The sequence below is a fragment of the Meleagris gallopavo genome, chromosome 12 (genome assembly GCF_000146605.3).
Source record: "Meleagris gallopavo isolate NT-WF06-2002-E0010 breed Aviagen turkey brand Nicholas breeding stock chromosome 12, Turkey_5.1, whole genome shotgun sequence".
NCBI classification, from domain to species: Eukaryota; Metazoa; Chordata; class Aves; order Galliformes; family Phasianidae; genus Meleagris; species Meleagris gallopavo.
In genome coordinates, this window is record NC_015022.2 from 11,876,660 (window position 1) to 11,899,072 (window position 22,413).

The window sequence follows — 22,413 nt, forward strand, 5'->3', positions numbered from 1 at the left end:
GAGGGCTGCGGGCATTCCACGGGCCGGAGGGGTGAGCTCGCGTTCACCCTCCGCTCCTGGAGCGCTACGAGGAACGAGCTCTTCCCTTCCTTCTGCCGGCGGCCGGGATTGAAGGCCGCTGTGGGAAGCGCTGCGTGCTGGGAGGCGGTGAGGCTGCAGGCGAGCTTTGCGACAGAGCCCAAAGCAACGGGGTTTTGCGGCGGGCGTTCAGCTTGCCTTTGTCGCATCGCTTTCGCTGTGCACCCAGCAAAGCGCATCTGAAAACTTTGCGACCGACTGATTGCGGCCTTTTGGCTGTCGTTTCCCGTTCGTGCCTTTCAGCGTGCTTCTTCCGTGCAATTCTATTCCTAATGTAATTTCCATACTTTAAAGCTACCGGGCAGGGCTCACCTCACCCGTGTCCTGGCACAGCGTGGTGCCAGCCTGTGCTTTTTGGAATTTCTGTTTGCATTTGGGTGACTGAATTTTTATATTGCTGCATTTTATCATTTTAATAAACAGAATAAAAAGATATGCAGTCGCTGTGTGTAATAGAACACAGCTCTATTTTCATTCTTTTTTTTTTTTTTTTGCAGCACCAGCATGTACATATAGATGATCTACATTTATATATTTATTTTCCTGCCAAAGGACCTGAAATCATTTTATAAGCTTCACTTAATAGTGATGTGCAGCCACTTCATGACATAACAGCACAGAAACTTTAGGACAGGTTGAACTAGAACTCATATATGTCTTTTTTTTATTATTATTTCTTTCTTTCTTCTTTTATATATGTAATGTCCTACTAAAATATGTTTACACTGTAGTAATTTCACATCCTATCCTTAAATTCCAGTTTTTCGGAACACCGTCCGAAAATGCACAATTCTTGGCCAACCTTATAAGCACCCAGGCCACGTAGTACAGAATAGTTGGAGCCCTCAGCCTTGGTCTGACCACAGCTGATGCACTCAGCAACAACACACTTATTCTCAGTAGTGGGAACATGTCAAATGTAAAGCTTTTGTTTTACTTAAAGGAAGGCTGGGGAAACATGACAAATTCATGCCACCATGACATTTTACTAGTATGACACAAGTTGAAAGTCTTGAGCTTTCTTCAGACAGGATGGCATTCTGCAGTGACAGAAAACAGTCAACTTCCTCATGGGAAAGCGATGCAATAGACATGAAGTTTTGGAGAGTGCTGAGAAAATACTTGGAACAGCGTGAGGCTCAACATGCAGCTTTATAATACACACCAGAAATGGCAGCTAATAAAAGCGAGCACATTATTCTATAGCACCTGAACAATATTTTTCGAAGCAAAATCTCATCTCAAAATGATCTTTAAGTTCAAACTGAAATTGCTATGCTAGCTGGCGTAGCCACTGGTGTTTAATTAGCTTCTGGATGACTATTCTTTTTTAATGTGCACATTCATGATTGAAGTCATGCTGTTTGCATGCTCTGATTCTGTGGTAATAGCCATCAGCGGGTGAGCAAAGGGCACATAATATTTTTTAAGCGTGGAAATTTTTTCAGTCTTCTCAGAAACTACTCAGAGCAGCTTCATCTTCACATTTCTGAAAACATCAGAAATTTTGTCTTCCTGGTAGCTTGTGGTTTTACATCTCCAACCTCATTTCTTTCTGTACTGCATAACCAATGCGTTGGACATGCCAGAACACATTTGGCCTGTATGGTGCCCACAGCACCACTTTGTGTGTTTCAGTTTCTCTGTTTTCTAAACCCATGAGAAGGTGAGGGAGCCCCTCAGTAACATGAATTGCAGGCTGCAGACAGTGCTGTGATTCGACTCAGTAGTCAGTTCTTTCAAACAAAGGCTAGCACGGAGATTCTGTTGTTTAAGAGCTTACTAACTTAGTTGGAAGAATCCATGGGTAAGGTTGGGTAGATTACAAAGAGGAATAAAGTACACTTTTGAATTGCTAGGTGCTTCTGTCGTCAAGCAGAACATTACCATAATTAGGGCTGGAGAATCTCATTATATCTTACCTTACAAAAATATGTCCGTCTTTGGATACTTTACCTGGGTTTGTAACTGGGGTGCAAGAAAGAAAGAATAAAAAGGAATGAGAACCAATTTTGAAACTCAGATATTAGCATATCTTTCTCCAAAAAGTGCAAGGGCTAAAGCTCAGAAGGGCAGTTACCCTGAGGTTAGGCAAACACAGAGGATTTGCTCTTCTCTGTTCGTAGATAAGCACTGTTTCTCAGTTTTTGACAGATGTCTGGAAGTCTGTAGAAGTATAAATCACATTTAATTCACAAGGGACCCATTTGTATTTGTTTTGTAATAAACTAGAAAAGGAGAAGACAAGCCTTTAAAAAAATCCTCACAAATTTTAATATGGGATTTAATCTGGAATTGGGCAGAGACACAGAGAGGTATGAATCTGTTAACGCTTTTTCACCATATTCACTGCTTTTTATTTTCCTTCCTACATTCAATCTTTCATAAGTCCAGCGCAAACAACCTCCTGAAAAAAATCAAGAACCAACAAGGCCATCTTTCCTTCAACCTCTGAAAAACATACAGTAATAAGATTACTCATCACAAGCAGGTGATGTTTGTAGCTGTGTATCTAAATTTGCTTTTGGAAAGGCATTCCAGATTAACAAAAGAAAGGCCTGGTCTTTTAAGACTTTGAGCTCTGCGGTCAACTGCTCTGATGCATATTTTCTTTTGGGTTATTGTAATCAATGCGCTTCTCATTAAGTCCAGGTCCAGTTATGAAGCACAGCATGACAAAAAAAAAAAAACAATTAAAGGAATGCAAAAACCTCGTGTATAAGCTGGCAGTTCTGACCTGCTTTATTTATCCCCAGTGATGCTGGGTATTTAAGGATACAGGTGCTGTATGGCATAAGTATTTGAAGGGTCTGGACTGACTCCAAAGTTGTTTTTTGATAGTCTCAATCTGTTTTATTTTTATCTGGGTACAGAAATTTGCTTATTTTGATTTTGCTGATGGTAGAAGTGCTGGAACAGGAAACAAAGTCATTTTATTCTCTTTATGGTAATTTGTATCTCTACTTTTTCCAATGGGTATTTTCCTCCAGTGGTGTTTTTAATTAAAATAAAGTCAGTCTTTCTGTGAACTCTTCCTGAACTGATGATGGCAGTTTCCTTTATAGGTGATTGGGCATTCCAAGTACCAAGAATCCCAAAGAATTGCAATCTTTCTGAGCATGCCAGATGAAATCCAGACAGAAGAAATCATTAAGGACATTTTTAAGCAAGGCAAAGAATGTTTCATCCCACGTTACAAGCCTCACAGCAATCACATGGACATGCTGAAGTTGTCATCAGCTGAAGACATCTCTTCACTTACATTGACATCCTGGAATATTCTTCAGCCTAGTGATGATGACAGCGCAAGAGAGGAAGCTCTTGCTGGCGGTGAGTAATTTCATCGTACATCATAGGGTTGTTGAGCAGGAGCAGCCTGGTAGGAAATAATCTGATCACAAGAATTAAGTGCTTTGCTTTGGTCTTACATGTTTTGGTAGAGATGCTGAAGTCAACGTTAGCAGGTGTTACTTTCTCTTGCCTGTTTTTCACTGCTCTCTGCCACCACTGTCAGCAGAGCTGGCAAGAACAAGACTGGACAGTTGATCCAACTGAAATAAGTCCATCACTCCAGATAAATCATCTCCATGGTCCTGTTCCAGGGACAGGCCCAATGCAATCTTGGCAAGCACAGCATAGAGGCTCACAGAGGAGGCAGGAGCTTGCCAAGAGTCTCTTGAGCTGCCATTGAAAGTCATGGGGATTCACAGTTTCCAGATACACTCCGAGAACTTTAATTTCCACTGCCTGAAAAGTACAAAACTTTTCAGATGATGCCTATGGGCTGACATAAGAATTTTCTGAAATCTTTGATCCTGAAAATTGTATTGCATGGGTGAAGCACAGTGCTGCCCATGCAGAACAGTTTTCTGGACTGAGACCTTAGACTGAAAAATAAAGCAACTTGCTTGTAGGATTGGATAAATATCATAAACTTTTTTCAATCATTGCTCCCTTACATTTATTATTTATTTATTTTTTTAAATTTTGGTCTTACAGTAGCGTCTCAGACACTGGCTCTTCGTAGGGCTGAAAAGTTCACGTAGGTCTGCCTTGATCCCAAGATAACCTCTGTCTTTTACCATAAAATGCCCCAATTTCTAATGAATTGTAAACAGTCTTACTTTTTTTTGTCTGCATTAATTATTTTCACTCTTTTTATAAACAATAACATCATCCTGAAACATCTGCAGAATTTTTAAGTGGTATTAATGGAAAACATGCTGAGTGTGTGCTCGAAACCTCAGCCTGGGGAAATTTTCTCTAGACGGAAATTTACCATGCAGACAGCTTCCACACCTCACAGACTTACCAGCTTTTGAATGTTCAATACAGAAACATAAAATTTATATAAAGCTGTCTGGTTGAACTGGGCTTTGCGTTTGTTTTGGGATGCTAATGCACTTTCCCTGAACACGGTGCTTTAGACAAACATTGCTGAAAGCATTAGCTCTAGTACATAGTCTTCAATTATCAGCATTTTCACTGTGTTTGATTCCCTTTTCTTTTATTTATCATTACCTGTTCCTTAATCCAGAGTCCTGCCTGTCCGTGTCTGCAGTATAACTAGCAAGGGATTCGACTGCTTCATACAGCTGTGCTCTTTGCATTTAATATTTAGTACTGTTACTTGTTTTCCTATTGGTCTTTCATCATAAATTTGCAGGTATCAGTGGTATCTCAGAGCTTTTGAAGGTAACCTATAAAAAGTCCAGGGTTCTGTTGACTGGGGTTGGTCTAGATACTTGAAACAAGCTTTTGTACTGCCAAAGAGCTGCTGTTAGTTGAATTTAATAAGTCTCTTGCAGAGATCACAGAGTAAGCCCACAATTTTAATTGTAATGAGAGCAAGAATTACCTGGTGTAGAGTGCATAGGGATGGACTTCTTGGGGATACCTGTATGGGGCTGTGAAGATGGAGAATGCAGGAGCAAGCTGTGGTACCTGTTTATCTCTGGAGCTGCTCCATCCTCTGCACCTGGATCCGGGGATGGGCATAGAACAATACCAAGAAAGCTTGGTAACTTTTAAAATGGTACTTTGTTTTTATGACCAGCAGTTGTAACCACTGATGCACAGCCGCATCAGACTTGTCTGCCTAAAGCTTTAGTTTAATCTTTTGTACTCAGTAACAAAGGAGTAATTAATTCATTGTGGATTGGAAGTCAGACCCTAATCCTTTCTCCCTGGGTAGGTTTTGAAAACTATAAAGTTCATTTTTTTCCTGTATGGCATGGTTGGACACGTCTCAATCTTTCTCCACAGAGACAGACAGTGTCTTTCAGTGCCTCTTTAAAATACTTCTGCTACATTTTTATGTCAGTTATACCCATTGAGCTTTGGTACATTTGCAGGAATGCAAATCGTCTTGCTGCCACATTCATCCTCCATTGTTGGAATTATGCATGGATGAAACATTTATCTTTGTGATGTTATCAAATACTGTGGTGATCCAAGGCATTTACACTGATATCAGGAGATGACATGGTGTTATATTAGTAATGTTCCCGTTGCTTTCATAAGTTGCTGTGTAATTTCCAAGGAATACCCTGCAGGTACATAAATAAGTCATGTCACTACTGAGTGTATTCATTTTGCATGACAAAAAGCTTGAATTCAGATAATCCTTAAAACTTCTTTCCTTTTTGCAGGTATGGTTATTGTGAAGAATAGCTCAAATGTAAGGCTAAGTAAATTTCACATCAAGTTTCCTAGTCTTCAGTAGTACTCACACTCTGTGAGTACAAGGCACCAACCCTACCCTTTGAAGAAAGTCCTTTTTTGTTGGATCGGGATTTACCTGTTTTCATCTTGGCAGCACATGGTGTTATATATTGTTGGCACAGCAAAAGTCGCTGCAGTTTTTGTAGTGGATAGTCTGTTGTCTTCTCTACCTTGCATTGATAACTAGTATTCGTATGAAGAGTTCTTTCCTTCAGGCTAAAGGGACATGGTAACAAGTAACAAATGTGGAAGAAGTCCAGATATTTTGTATGGGGTAGGGATGTATATATGTGCATTACTCCGTTGATTTCTAGTTGTATCTGCTGAAAAATTCTCAACAACCTCTCAATTTCTCAATACATGCCCTTTCATTTGTTTATATCCTTGCCCACCTAAACTATAAACACATACTAGTATAGCATTTGCTAAAATAGTACTTTTGATGAAAGATCTCACCACAGTAACTGCTTGTGGGAGTATAGACACCTTGCACAACTTTGGAAGGAGTAAGTCAGATAACAAAAAGCAAACAGGGAGCACGGTTTTATGATTCTAACAGAGATTTGAAGGGTACTTCACCAGCAGCTCTCATCATAGTGTGGTTCAGCAGGCTGGACAGGGGTTTCCTTACTTGTATTATCAAGTATTATTTTAATCTGCCTTGAGAACTATAGGAAAAAAAACAAACAAACAGATAAATTGGTCCTTGTAAGAATAGATTATTCTTCCTAGGTCTTGAAAACACTAACTGCATTCAACATGTCCATATGATAAAATGCCCCTATAAGGAAAAGCAATGGCAGATAACCCCCCAAAAAGTTGATGGTCACAACCCAGTTAAAGAAAGAATGAATTACTAACCCATCCCCAGGATCACATCTTACCAAATACACCAAAAGGAAGGATCTCCAGGTACAGATCCTTCCCTTGGGGCAGCCACCCCTTAAATGAGGCTTAGGGAGAGGTGGAACCTGGTTCCAGTTACACAGGTGAATTGCTTTCACCTGTGCTCCCTGGGCAGGCCGTGTACCTTCACCAGGTGCTCAATCACTGGTTCATTCCCATACAGCCCCTTTTCAAACCTATGGTTTCTTTGTGAACGTAATGTCTGCCTCCAGCCTCCAACTCTGTGCCCAAAAGTCCAAGTCTCCATCTCCAAGCATCCTTTCTGACCCAACTCCCTCTTTCCTCTTCCTCCCAGCCATAGGCTGTCATTTCGTGGGCAGCTGGGCCAACATAAATAGCTTCCCTCCACCAGAAAGGAGGACATCATGTGCTTTTTCTTCTTTCACTTGTCTGAGCCCAGACATACAAGATTCCTAGTCCCAATTTACTCATTTCCTTCCCCACTGGGCTGGCTGTTTCTTCATTGGCTTGGAAGAGTTCACTTTCTGTTAAATTTTCATTTTCTTCCGCTAAGCAGTGCAGAATTGCTTCTCAGGCATAGTTTGGTGATTGTTTTTGTTGATCACTGCAGTGTTAAATAAGCTGCTGCCCTCTCCTCCTTGCTTTCTTTCTCACTGTCCCCATCCCTCCTCTGTGGAGCAGTACATGTATCTGTACTGGGAACCTGGTCTAGAACCAGCCCACCACCAGTAAAAGGCTCTCCTCTTAGACAGGGCCTTGTGATATTTGGACTGCTGCAACTACAGGCTTGGTAGGGAGCTGGTGATGAGGGGTTGTGTAAACTGGTGGCTCGCCAGAAGAAACGCTAGTGAAACTTCAGTCATTTCCTTCCTTGTTTCAGTTCCCAGTCTTGCCCCAGTTCGACAGACTTTGTGATGGGGGCCCTCCTGGCTGCCCATGGCTTGGAGTCTGCAGGCTGGAAGGCCTGAGCTTGCAGCTCCAGCTCTCTCTGCTGGCTTTAGGAGTGTTCCTTCCCTGTAATTGCAGCATGCTCCTACCCCGGCCTCCCCATCATAAACTGGATGAAGAATATTTTCCTCCTGTCTGCCTGTTTGGGTTGGGATCTTTTAACTCAGATAAGTGACTGGATTGAGTTTGCCATGTGGCTGTGGGGCAGGCAGAATGGAGGGAATGTCCCATGTAAACTCGCAGTGGTTCCTGGAAAGTTGTGGGGCTGTCCATGTGTGGTATGGAGAGGGTGACAAGTGGAGGGACCCAGCATTAGCCCTGACAAATCTTTCCTGAGCCCGTGCAAACAGCAGGTTTTAACAGCATTTTACCAGACTGACTCAAATGGACTTTGGAAGGGTTATAGCCATGTCATTGACACAAAGGCTACTCTGATCAAGATTTCTTGCCTGAAAACATGGAGCTGCAGAGCTTTCCTGGGCATTTTTTGCTAGCTTTGTTCTCGGAAACCGATGAACCATTTTGTCTGAAATTAAAAAAAAAAAAAGAACAAAACAACCTCGCTTTGGCAGAAATACCCAGGCTGGAAAATGTCATTTGAAAATATAGCATCTTGTAATAATGGGCCATGCTGAATAAGCTGCAACTACTCTCCTGAAACATAAGTATTTTTGCTCCCAGAAATGAATGTATAAAGAACTAGACTTGTAATTTACTTTAGAGACTTCCAGAATTTTCAGTACTGGAAATTGGGTGACCTCCTGATTGCAGTATTTGTGTTGTACCTTCAAAATAATTAGTGAGATGCTAACTAGACAATCCACGATTTGGAATGTATGTTATTTATTAATAATAAAGAAAAATCCAAAGTTCAAACGAAGTGAGGAAATGCTAACATACGTCTAGCAATGATTTACAGCTGCTTTGTTTTCACATAAGCCTTGCATGCTAGCTTCTGAGGTTAGTTATATTTTGCTGTCCTTACAAACTGCAGAATACTTTGAGCCTTGCTGCAACATAAATGCCACCAACATGCTGGTAGCAGGGAAGTGTGGTGTACAAGAGCTACTTACCCTCACAAGGAAACACTGGCTTCATCTAGACTGCCATTCCAAGCAACCTCATGTGGTTTGAAATGATTCCAGAATGTTGATTAACTCTATTTTAAACTTTTCCATTAGGATCTGCCCTGCAGAAATGTGTTAGCCCTCAAAAGCTCGGTTTGACTTGTCACTGAATGCCACTATTGAGTCATACATTCACAGAGCTGCATGTGTTGACAGGACTGATGGTCTGCCTTGTGATGCTGTCGGTATTCTCAATCGTTCCAAATTTTAGCAAAGTTCTTTAGAAGCAGTGACAATACAATCTTAAGAAGAAGAGGTTTTACATACAGCTACAAGGTAAAATGGGATGTTAAAAGATAGATAATGGGTTAGGAGCCCTCTCCTGCCCAAAACAGAAAGCACCAGAAGTGAGAGGATTTTGAAAGATGAGGCCTATGGGAGATGAGAATCAAAAGGCAGTATGAAGAGAAAATGCCTTGCCTTGAAGCACAGAGGTCTAATAAGCTACTTCAGATCCATTAGAGGTAGTGGTTTGTACATGGAGGTTTAATTGAAGTATGCAAAATGCTGTTAATCATTCTGAAAAAAGGCGTGTAGTAAATAATACTCAGGGGTAACTGTGACATACTTAAGTGATATATGTTTCAATCTGCATATCTGGAATAAATGAAATACGGGTTTGTGGAAAGCAGACGCGATAAATATTGCTGTTTAGTAAGAAAAAATAAAAACACTAAACAAAATTGTAAAGCGATTGAGGATAGTGTTAGATTTTCCTTTCCTCTGGGAGTCTTGATTAAAACTTACACTACAATATATGTCAAGAGTTAGATTATAATTTAAAGTCTCTTTGTGCTGGTCATAAAAAAGAAAATCTGAAACCATAGGACGAAACAAAATTGAAAATCAAGGCTTAGTTCTTAATGTAATCTATTTTTTAATGAAATGATCCAAAGTTTGGATGAACTTCTGCGTGGAGACAATGAGCCATAGTATTTTGATACGCATAAGGAGAACAAATTCAGAGCAAGTGAGGCATTAACATTCTGGTGATGAGTCTGCTTGTAGAGAGAGAACACTCCCCACGCACAGTGCTGGGTCACAGCTCTGGGCATTCAGTCCAGCATCAGGAGTTTTACAAGGTGCAGGAAATCTCACAACTTCTACCTCTGTAGCAACAACTGAGATTTCTTCCTACCTCTGTACATGCAGGTCCTGACTTATTCCCTTACAAACAAGTTCTCTTTTCTGCTTTATCTGTATGCACTCTGGTCGTGCCTATAAGCATCTAATGTTATTTGTATTAAGCCCTTGGCTCTGCAGCCTTCTGACAGCAGCGAGTTGTACTCAGTCATAATATGAAACATTATGTTCCCTGTTACATTAATATTGTATTATGTTCCTATGTTATGTGAAATACTATGTTCCTTGTGTTCAATTTAAATTTGCTGCTTTCATTTCAAGCGATACCTCATTCTTCTGTGATGAGAAGTAAATAAGGATGTTTGATTTACTTTCTCTTTATTATTCATTGCTTAGTTAAGCCTGTATTATAACAATAGCATTTTTTTCTTTGCCAAGTATTTTCTGTTTTCTTATTCTCATATGAAAGCTTTCCTACATCTGTAGCACTTCCACCCACTGGTCTGTCAACCTTTGCGATTTCTCTGTGTTATTTTGGAGAAAAGATGCCTGAGATACCATTTTATGCCTAGATGAATAAACATTGTGAAATATGTGTAATGACAGTGTATTAGTTAATTCCTTCTGTACGTACCATATCACTGCTTTCAAATCAGCTAGCTGGGTAGGTCTTTTTTGGTGGTTTCCACACAGGTAACCCACAAGTACAAGTTGTTACACAAATGCCTGTTACGTTATTCCAGCTCTGTAAAATAGACCAGAGGTAATCTTAAATTATTCTGCATAGTGTGCCCCCTAACAAGAAACACTAGGAAAAGACGTGCTTGGAAAAATAAGTGTTTCAGGGTTTGGAGCCAGCTGTGGTAGCAACTGCTCCCCCCAAGGTTTCTGTGCATTTCAACCTTCAGCTGCAAGATGTGCGATACCATCTCCAGGACTGGACCCCTCTCCCCTGTGGTGATGCCTTCCCTTCCTCTGGTGCTGCACAGCTGCCACAGCTCTCTTGAGACAGCCCTGTAACACCCCACACCCGATTTGCTACTTGAACACCCATACTTTTAGTTGAACTTCTCCCATTTCTTCTATTTGAAATGTGCCACCTGCAGAATTCTCCTGCAGAAGCTGGCAGCTGGAGGTGTTCTGTGGGGATGTTGCACTGAGGGACATGTGGGCATGGTGGGGTGAGTGGGGTTGGACTTAATGATCTCAGTGGTCTTTTTCAACCTTAATGATTCTGTGATTCTCTGCATGGTATGATTACAAAGAGTCTCTGTCTTTGAAAGATTTTGGGGAAAACAACTCTGAGATGGGAAAGTTGATGCGTCTCTGTGTCATCACTTTGTAATGTCCTTTGATATCCTTTCATCCTGAATTTCCCTGGTGTAAACTAAACCATGAACACTGTGATTTAATTTTAACACTATGTCTGTGCAGGGTATCCTGCAGTGAACCTGGAGGTCTGAGAGTTCTATTATGCTATGGCTTTTTGCTTATGTAAAGTTCATTAAGGCTTTAAAAGTGCTTTTCTTTGTAATTTTAATTGTCACATCCACATTTGCCTTCTTGCAAAAAACATTCTCCTTGCACTCAGGAAAACAACTAAAAAGATTACTCCTGTAATCAATTAAAGTCGATACGGAACTAAAGTCAACATAGGCACAGGCTTTAAATTCACTGCATGTGACTCTAAAGTGTTTTGTTTCAGAGTGCTAATTTCGCTACAGAGTGAATAGTAGCACTGTCATTTTCTTTATCCTGTTTCCTGGATACAAGAGTCTTTCAAAAGCAAATAAGAGGTTGGGTTGTTTTGTGGAGTGTGGCATGAGTCTGTGTAACAAATTAGTACAGGGGAAACTCAAACATGGAGGTATCTTTAGCTGCATGAACTAACCCAGACTGATTTTTGTCTCCTTTTATTTTCCTTTTTGGAAAGGAGGAGGGGACACCAAACTTACCTCTGTGCTTTCATCTGAATAATTTGGAGGACACCTTTTCCTGCTGGTCACCTGTGTGTTTGGCCATGTGGATTGTAGATGCAGTTTGGTGAGAGAGCTGAGCCTGCTGGCTGGTGCCAGGAGGGCAGTCCTGCTGCCTTAGTCTTGCTTCCAGCTCTGTTCTCCTCTCATCCTCCCAGCTCTGGTCTCATCTCTGGTACTCACTGCTGAGCAGATTCAGCTCATGAATGCGGCACAGGATTACTATTTCCTCTTTTTTCCCTAGCATTGGTTTTCTGCCAGCTTGTTGGGCTCTGAAGCCAGGTCAGCACTTTTTCTGTTACAGAAAAATTGTCTTCCTGGCACAGGTAATTCCTGCTCTCTTTGCTGAGATTCAAAATACACTGTCAACTCCCAGTGCAGTGGGAAATCCCACGGACCTGGCAGGGAGCCATTGGCTTCTGGGGAGCAGGAATTCCTTGCAGCTGTTTCACGGTATGAGGATAACTCTTGGTCTTCATTTTGGCATCCTAACTGTGCTTATTTCCTGCTTGTGATGGCTTTAGTGCTTATGGGATGGGAATCAGCTTTTGGGTGTAGATGGAGGGCAAATTGCTGTCCAGGAGTAATGTGAAGTCCTTTGCCGGCAGGTGTCAGTATTCCATAGGTTTACTGTGGAGCACTGATGACATTTAGGCTGTTTTCCTATAATTGAAGTCTCATCCCCGCATTGTCACACACATAGGAGAGAGCAAGTGCTCCAAACCAGCATCTCTGGATAATCAGCGCAACTGGAGTGAGGGAGGTAGAGAATTCCAAGGATGTTTGTGGTATCTTTTAAGCTGTGCAAGCTTAAAAGACCCAAAATCTTGTGATGGAAGAAGCTGGATTTCTCAGCTGCTGTGATGTTAACATGTTTGACACTAACAGTGAAGATGCCATTACCTACAAACCAGCTGACTCTACCTGCTCAGCAAACTCTGCCAGTAAGCATGCCTAATGTTTCTGTCAAGTGATGTAGCTCCTTGCAGGTTTCTACACAGCTGATGTCTTAGCTGTTTGTATTTAACAAGCAATTTGGAGTATGTTTTGAAAGACTATCTGCTGACTGAGTCAAAGAGGTTGGAAATATTGATAGTGATACATGATGTGTTGAAAAAAAATCCCCAAATGATTCACTTCTGACATATTTTAATTTAAAAATAGCCAGACAGCAGAAAGCAAAAGAAGAACAAGAGTGAAGAAATGAAGTGCACATGTACATGTGTCAAATGTAAGTGTTTAAAATATTTAAATAAGTCCTTAGTTAATCATTATGTTAAAAGTAGCTGATAAAATCTTGAAGAATCTCACATAAGTACACATTGAGATACACAAAGATTCTCATGTTTTAGCAGAGTTCCAGCAATCCCAGCATAAACAGTTCATGCACCAATGCCTTGCGAGTTTCTCTGAAGGAGTAGCACTGCAGTTGGCATTTACTGGTTTAACAAGATGTGTTGATGTGCTCTAAAAAAGCTGTAAGGCAGTTTGTCTTCTCTTTGAGTTGTTCCTTTGTACGTCTTGCTTCAGAGCATTGTGGTGCTTTACAAACAAAGGAGAACCCAGGTGCCACCAATCCTTAGGACCAAAAATCTTTTGTTTCCAATGCTTTCCCAATCAAATCATTCCAACTGTGCTCAAGTATCTGAATGTCAGGAATAGATAAGTAATTTTTCACAGGCTGGTAACTCAAACATTCTTAGGCAATGATTTTCTTTACTCTGAATTTGCAAGACCAGGCATTTTTGTAGGAGGCATTGGGTAATTATGGTTAATTTACTGTGCTTACGCCAGCCTGATGAATAATAGTGAAATAGAAAAGTACTTGTTCAAATTTTCTTTTGGGTAGACATTTGGCAAATGTTGAAAATGAGACATAGACCTCAGCTGACTGCGACTTAAACCTCAGGGGAAATGAGTATGATGGTTATAGTCTTACATAGCCTTCCCACATTGGGAGCCCAGCTAGAATTTGCAAGTCTTAGCCTTATACAGTAGCCTCACTGATGACACATGAAGAGATACTTCGGAGCAGAGCAGGTTTGTTTGTGCAGCACTGATGTACCACAACTGATGCTGTGCAGGGCCCTTAACCTCTCAAATGCATTGGCACTAAATTTTGTTTTAAATGAGTTCAGAATAGAAGGAAGGTGTTTACTTGACTGCAGCTTCATAGCACAGAAGCTGATCAGAAGGAATTATTAGTGTGTTTTGCAGGTTCAATAACAAGAGAGTAACTGCCGCTCCATTGTTTTAAACCTGTATGAGTGATGGCTAGAATGTGGCTTCTCAGGGAGAAGTATAAATATTTTATCACGCTGTAGTTCAGGAGGGCAAGTGTGAACCGTGAGACCAATGTTTCATGCTGACACAAAACACAGAATGGATGAGTAGACAAGTAAGTGCTGAGTTGCTCTGTGCTTGTTTGTAGATTCTGCTGATGGCTCTATTTTCTGCAAAATATTTTATCGAAGTAATAACAAAATAACAAATTGTTACTTTCAATATTAAGATTCATTGCCCAAGTCGAGCTAGTAGACCAATTACCTGTGGCACATGGATGGCAGAGCAGATAGGGTGTGTGTAGGTGTGCAAAAGATATTGGTGGGTGCGTCATAGTTGTGCATGGATTTAGATAAAATGTTGAGTAAGGGAGGCGTGTAGCAGAGAGATGATGTGTTTGAAACAAAAGGCAGTATTTTTCCAAAGGACAGGACACTTCCATCTGGAAGGAAGGACTGGGAGGTTAACAATCTCAGCAGTAGTGCAAGCGACACTCTGGGCATTCTGTAGAGGAAGGCTTAATGCCAGTCACAAAAAGAAAGGAATTTGTTTTTCTGTAGCAAAATTGAAATATTTACTTCTGTGGAATTGTTTCCCATGAGATCTAGTGATTAACCTAGACCACAGTGTGTTAGGTGCTCTGCAAATACAGAACCAGATGATGATCTGTGCCCTGTCCGTTGAGAAGCTAGCACCTACCGAAGAGGCAAGGCATAACTGTGCTGATGCTGATGGTAATTAAAGTTACCGTAATGATTCTGCCATTAATTAGAACTTTCTCAGCTATTACAACTCACTGGCCCATACCCTGCGTGTCGCCAAGGCTGGTACTTTCAATATTAAGATTCAGTGCTCAAGTTAATGTTCACTTCAAAGATGCAGCCTGTGGTTACTGTGTCCCTGGGATGGCAGTACTGCTGTTCCATCTCCGCTAGGACTGTCTGGCTGTGCAGGGGGATATACACGACCCACACCGTGGGTGGCAGCAGGCAGGTGAGGCTGACTCAGATCCAGGAGGTCGTGCTGGCTGCCTTCCTGGGACAAGGCCCCGGCAGCCCTTCCGTGACCCATACCTGTGCACTCTGATGGACCCTTCTGTAATTAACCATTGTCAAGAATACTTCAGAAAATGCCTCTTGGCATTTCAAATAGGAACATCAGAGTAAGGAGAGAAGTAATCAGGTGCAAGGAGAAAATCTTTCCCTGGGGAACAAATCAAACCTGATATCATCATAAAGGGTAATGAGAAATGCATTGCTGAAGGGAGGAAATTCACCAGCTGCCTAGAGGAATTGAAACTTTGTATTCCTATTTAAAACAGCTGAGAGAGAATACTAAAATTTTGGTCTGCTGGTTAAGTGGGGGACACGCAGTGTGCACACCTGCCTGTTGCGTGTAGTTTTGCCACGCATTTCCTGAGTCCTTGGCCCAGTCATTTCACTTTTCTGTGACGTAAGGTTTGTCTACATAGAATGTGTGTACAAAGTGTGCCTGCACAGCTATATGGCAGGTTCTGAAGCTGTGACTGAATACTGCTAAATAAATCAAGACCAAGTGGCACAGAGCAGCTCTGTCCCTACTACACAGAACTTGGCCTGTCTCGTCTCTTTTGGTCTCTCATAGTACCAGGCTGTGCTGGTACTTGAACAGTATGGCCGAGCTGTGATCCTGCAAATGAATTTGCTTTCTGGCCCTGCTTTATTTAGCTGTATAAATGAAAGCTGTGTGGCCATGTCAGCATGGCTGCGTGCCCACTTTGATAAGTCAGTGTATATTATTTCACACACAGTGCTACACAGTAGAAGGAGCTGTGGCCACAAGAGCTCATGTCACAGATACAGCGAGTATTAGGTGATTGTCATTGTAATTGCCAACCTTACTTGGATACCCTGTAAGCTTAATTAAAGTTTATAAGAAGCATTAGTATTCTCTTCATAGGAGACCTGGGCTAATGCAGTGTATTGCTGCCTGAGACTGTGTTCAGCCCTTAACATTCTGCAGACATTCTGTAAGTATTGCAGGAGGAGTGCAGATTACCTGCAGCAAAAGACCTCTTGACAGTGAGTGTACTGTGAGTGTTGGTGTTCTCCCCTGGGCTCCTGGTGTACGGTCACAGGGATCCACAAGCCTTTAGTTAAGGACTGAAGGCACATGGGGGAGAGAAACATTACAAGTAGAGGGGCAGAAATAGGTGAAGATCACAAGGCCTCATTTACAGTGGCTATAAAAACTGATGGGGTGTCAGGAACAATGATGCCATTCCACAGAGTGAAAGTGAGAGAAGTAGGATGTGGGAAAGGAGCAAGCCTGCAGGGTATCCTGAGTGGCAACTTGTGATCCTGCAGGGCTGGAAGGCTGGTCAGTGTGAGGAGGGCACGTGCCTTTAGGAGTGAGATGTCCTTAGCCTCCCTTGCCATCCTGTTGATGTCTGCTTGCCACTGATAGTAATCTTACATGTCTGCAATCTTGGTCTCATCTGTGTGTCACCTCTCATCCTGTGACGGCTCTTCCTCCATGTCGCCGCAGGCACCACAAGAGGTTTTGTTGCTCCCCAGGTTATGTGGAGGGGAAGTGTTTTCTGCATGCAGCTTTCTGCCATTCAGTCTAGATCCCAGAGCTGGATTTTGGGGCAAATTCTTCTTGAAGTGCCTTCAGGCTCCGTGCAGGGCAGCTGTGTCAATTTCCTACTGAAAGTCTTGCTTGGTATTTTACTTAAGTCTTGTGCAGTGTGAGTTGTGTGGATATCAATCAGTGTGTTGTGAGTCAGAGTAAAGGCATTCAGTATCACAGTGCTCCAATGGAAAAAAAAAATATGAGGGTAACTGTTACAGCATTTACAGCATTGTTTTTCATAGTGAGATTTGCACAAGCTTGTTTGAGTTATTTGGCATAAAAATTCCATGATTGTAGAGGAAGCTGAGTCATTAAAACAGACTCCATTTCTCCAGAGAACCCAGAAGAAAACAGTGCTTTAATGCATCTACATTCACTCAAGTGTGCCCTGTGCTATCAGTTAAACGACACAGAAAATATATTTCTTCCCAGCACTGTTCCTGCCAATTCCTCCTTCCCTTAGTGCTTCCCTTGGCTTGCTTTTCTTCTGTCTGTGATATAGATGTAAAGAGAAATGGCACCTTTTTGCCTAGCAAATTTGCCCCTTGTGTACAATCCTACCTACCAGCAGTAGCAACTGCAAATGTTTTCTTCTTTTTGCCATGAGAGTCACATGGAGTGAAAAAAGCTCGAAACAATTGTATGCCAGAATGTGTTTCTTTCTGAGTATGGTTGATGCTTGGTACATACTGGTCCCTGGGCCACCTGAATGCCTCTGGATTGCCAGTGTGAGGCAAGTCATGGATAGAACAAGGAATAAGCACAGTATTAATTACAGGAGAGCTTGACATGCATAATCTCCGTTACTGATCATGCTAATCAGGAAAGACCAGTCGGTTCCTACATTTTAGTCCATAGAGCTGACAATTGGCAAATGTCAGTTTTTACTCACAAACTGAGATCTGTCATGGTACATCATGGTCTACGTGGTAATACCATAAAAATGGCATCTGTCTTCAGGGGAGACTGTATTTCCTCTCTGTTGCCTCTTTTCTTCTTTGTTTGTTATTCACCATTTGTCTTTCTTATGAAACAAAAGTTGACTGCAATGTGGTGAATCACCCGGGCTCCCTTTTACATCAACCAGTATTATTATGTAGCCTCTCCTTTGGCTAATTCCCTCTTTGTATTTCCTTGACCTTTTTTTAAAAAAAACACACTCTTGCTAACTGTATCATGCCAGCTTTATAAGATTAATCTTCTCTAAGGGTCTCTTACTGCATTGCCTTGCATATTTTATATCCGTGTTCTAATTTGGTCAGATCATGATGGATAGTTGTTCACATCAGTGACTCCTCTCTGAATGATGAGCAGTGGAAGGCAATCTCCAGGAGCTTGAGAAGCGTGTGCAAATGAGTTGGTCTTCCGTGCACTTTTAGTCTTACTCTTCCAAGTTGAGTTCAGAGTTGATACTTGGTCTCACTTGGGGTTCCCTGGAAACTGAAAAGCTCTGCTTAGCTCTGGTTCTTTCAGTACATGCTCCCATGTATCTCCTTGAATGCTGAGTCATGTTCTTCAACTGAAAGTGGTGAGAGCTGTGCAGTCCAAAATGGCAGTAGAAACTTGGTTTGGATGTAGGAAAAGCAGAAAAATACCTGATGCATCCCAGCTCTGGTAATGAAGCAGAAGGTAATTAGGAACATGCTTCTTAAGGTATTACTGTTCCTATAAGGAAGAAGCAGAGAATGCAGATGCAGCATTTGCTTTCTTTCCAGGCTCATATTAGCTGTGTTTTCGTCCATGCTAGCTTTCCTCTTCCATTCCTGACCTTCTTTCCTTCAGTGTCCGTCTGCTGCAGCAGCAAGTCATGCAGGATTTTATTTGCACTGTGAAACCAGTAAGTGATCTGTTCTGAGTTCAGCAGTCAGTACCAGGCCAGCCAAATTCATTTGTTCAGAGAATGTCCTTGCAAGATTTCTAACACCAAAAGAACAAGCTTTGTGTAAGGGATGGGAAGCATCAGAGTGGCTGCGACTGTGCCTGGTGGATGGATGCTCAGTGTGTCAACTCAATCCCTTTACATACCTGGCAAAGAACTTTCAGAATATATTGTCTTCAAACCTCTTTGGTTTTGGGAAGATGAGTGTTCAAAGGTTCGTGCTCTTTCTCACTTATGCGAGAGAGAGCATAATCTTTCTTCTCTCCTTCTTTATTCTTTTTCTATGTTTGTGGCAAATGTTGAAGTTCATTTGATTTTCTGATTCTTCCCGAATTTAATTTCTCTGAGTCCGATCTCTGTCTAGATTTATAGTCATAATTGTTTGTATTTGCAAGAGTGAGGTTGAAGTGATAAAATAAATTTGTTATAAGGTAGATTTTTTTCTTTCTAGCTTTTCAAGGTCTGATTATTTTACAGCTGAGCTAGTATTCAATTGATAAGATGAAAATGTAAATTTACAGGCTTAGCATTCAAGGTATTTTTCATCTGATCAAAGAAAGGGGAGCATTCTGCAAAACACAAAGCTAGCATTTTTGCTATGCATAAAATTATCTGGATGTAGTCCAGCCATCAGGAAATCCACATTGCATCCATTAATGTGTATTTTATTTTTCTACAGGTGGTCTTGACCTTATCTTCATGCCAGGCCTAGGGTTTGACAAAAAAGGCAACAGATTGGGAAGAGGGAAAGGATATTATGATACCTATCTTGGAAGATGTATGAAACATCCCAGTGGAAAGCCTTACACAATTGCCTTGGCATTTAGGGAACAGATTTGTGAATCTGTACCTGTGACAGAAAATGATGTCCAAGTAGATGAAATCCTTTATGATGACTGCTAGAAGTGCCCTGATACCATCCTGCCTTCAGAGTGACCAACCAAAGATTTCATGTCCATCAGTCAGAACTTTGCTAATAGTCATATATGATGCTGGAGGCAATAAAATACTTTGTCTTTGAGCAGCAAGAACAACAACAACAAAATACAACAATGTAAATGTGGTAATGGTATTGCAAATTGCATTGATTTGTTTCTAATTAACAAATATCTGTAGTGAATTCTTATTCTAGAAGCAATAGGAAGAAGAGTATATGACTATTAACTAAGAGTCATTTCTTCTCATCATACTTGTGAGGAACGAGCTACGTGATACTGCACAGTTTTATTTTTCCAGTTTCCAAGTGAACTGCCTACTGCTACAGAGAAGGCCTACAGCAAGCTGGGCTGAAAAAGGTGATTCCGAAAAAGTCTGAGCTGATTTTGCTGTATTCAAATAACACTGATTGTTTGCTTGGCTCTTTAAAGTGGTCTCACAATAAAAGGAGTATCTGCTAATAACAAAATTTCATGTTTATGACTTTTGCATATGTTTGCTTCTTTTGTCTCAATGTAAGATTGTCACATTGTCTCAGATGCAATCAGTGCATTCTCAATTATTTTGGCAAAATAATATTCAACGTTACTTCAACCTATGTAATTTTGTACAAGCCATTCAGAATATCCCATTGGGTTGAATGGAGGTTTTAACTTGTCCCTGTGCAGACAAAAGGGGCTGTGAGTGCAATACCTTGAGAGTGATGATGGGATGAAAGAGCCTGGCCCACCTTTAATATTGACCTGCTGGGCTTCCTACCAGTGTGTACAGAAAAGCTGCAACCTGAACATGGAGCTGACAGCAGTTTGCACTGTGGGCTGTGTAGTACAATGATGGTGATCAGACTTGGGCGTCTGTCGGTTCTGTATCAGAGTAGCTCATCCCACCAAATGAAAGAAGCATTTTCTCGCTTGGTGTGCTGCGAACTATGCAGGGTGAGAGGTGTTCATGGGTTGGGATGACAGTGTTGGTGCATGCAGCAAAGCAGCCTCCAGCTTCTCTCAGCTCTTCAGTGCTGTCAGCTGCACTGCCTTACAGGAGGCAGGCAGGCTCTTACAGTTCAAGACCTTTGGGGAATAAATGTGATGAGAGAATTGGACTGGTTTTGTTGTTTTTTTTTCACAGTTTCTGTCCTGGCAGTACTTTAATCCTTTCTTTATTTCTGAACTTCTCTTGGCATATGGAGAGCAAGAGAGAAAAGACGGGGCAGGTTTCATGCATAACAGGTCTGTCCGCAGGGCTGTTAGAGTTCACTGATCACATTAGGATGAGCCCTGTGCCATATGGCACTACCTGCCTTGGACATCAACAAAGCTATGCTGATGCCAGCATTTTTCACTGCAGAAACCAGGATCCCAATTCTGATAAATGTTTTAAATGCGTGTATTAAGTCCAGCTCTATTCAAGCAGCTACATCCATTTAGCCCACCAAAATCAGTGTGTTTTTACTGGTGCCCTCCCTCAAGGTCTAACCCTGGAGGCTTAGCACTGATCCTGAGACATGGTTCCATGGTTTTGGTAGTATGACTCTAAGCACGGCTGCATGAATGCTACACCAACTCCGGCACAAATCAGGAGACCACAGCAGCGTAAAAGAACATAACGAGATGCTAATGACCTCCTGCTGTTACATTCAAGCTGAGGAGAAGCTTGAATCAAGGGGAAATGGTTTCAAACTAAAAGAGGGGAGATTTAGATTAGACATAAGAAAGAAAATTTTACAATAGGGGTGGTGAGACACTGGCACAGGTTGCCAGAGATGTACTGGGTGCCCCAAGCCTGCCGAAACCGCAGTTCAGGCTGGATGGGGCTCTGAGCACCTGATCAGCTGTAGGTGTCCCTGCTCAGTGCAGGGGAGTTGGACCAGATGGCCTTTAAGGGTCCTTTCCAACTCAAATGATTCTGTGATTCCATAAGCTGTGATGGTTGGTTCTGAAGCTGCATATATAATTTTTTTTTACTATGTTTGATTAGAATGCAATGAGAAATAAATAGGGAGCTATTTAATACACCGCATCATCGGGAGCAAGAGATGCTGGCACAGTGTTTCTTGCCAGCCACTCCTGGATCAGAAGGAGATCATCACAGCCTCGCTGGCCAGAGGACCCTGGCTGATGGAGATAGCCCTTAACATTTGGCTGGTAGGGACAGTAAAACAATATTTATGTATATTATCCTGAGAATCATAGAGCTAAATAAATGTGACAGCTTTCATTTGGCACCCGAAGCTTGCTGCTGTCGCTCTGGGTTTTTCTTTTTGCCACATAACATGAAATCACTGTCAGTTTGATAGTATATAACAGTGTTTCTGAAGCACAAAGGTTAGGGGGTTGGTAGGTGCGTCAGAATTATTTACGTTTGCTATGCATAAAATGATACTTGGGGAACAAGGCAGGCTGCCAGGAAGGAGAGGAGTCTAGGCTGCCTGGTTGCACTCTTGTATCAGGGCTGGATTGTCAGGGTAGGATTTATAAAAATTGCTTCCAAACAGTATCATCTTCCCCCAAATGGATGTGCCCCTGTCAGTTGCAGCAAATGTCATTATTGCTGTTCTCATGACAAAGTGTCTATCAGGCTCTACTTTGTTTATAAACAAATCTGCCTGCCCTCCTTAAGATACAGCTAGTTTAAGGAAAAGTACTGTGAGCAAAGGAAGAAGTTAATTATATTCAGGATCTCAGCAGGGAATGCTATCTCAGAGTGTTCAGTAAGATCTGACCAGAGGAGTCACAATTAAAAAATGTCCCCAGGGAGGAACTTGTAAATTATTTACTGTAAGGGGCTTTTCCAGGTTCTTTTAGTTTAATTACACACTCTGAAAGAGAAAGGCTTCAGAAACAAATTAACTAAGGGGTTGAAATGGATTTGCTACAATCATGTTTGCAGCTAAGCAAGCGGG

General features: G+C 41.6%; 1 protein-coding gene across 1 annotated transcript; it reads left to right on the forward strand.

Annotated features, from left to right (window-relative positions):
* Positions 1-3,143: 3,143 nt before the first annotated feature.
* MTHFS (methenyltetrahydrofolate synthetase) lies at positions 3,144-19,994 on the forward strand. Its single transcript, XM_010717473.2, has 2 exons — positions 3,144-3,408; positions 19,258-19,994. The coding sequence occupies exons 1-2, from the start codon at positions 3,198-3,200 to the stop codon at positions 19,479-19,481; spliced, it is 435 nt and encodes a 144-aa protein (XP_010715775.1). The 5' UTR covers positions 3,144-3,197; the 3' UTR covers positions 19,482-19,994.
* The last annotated feature ends 2,419 nt before the right edge of the window (positions 19,995-22,413 follow it).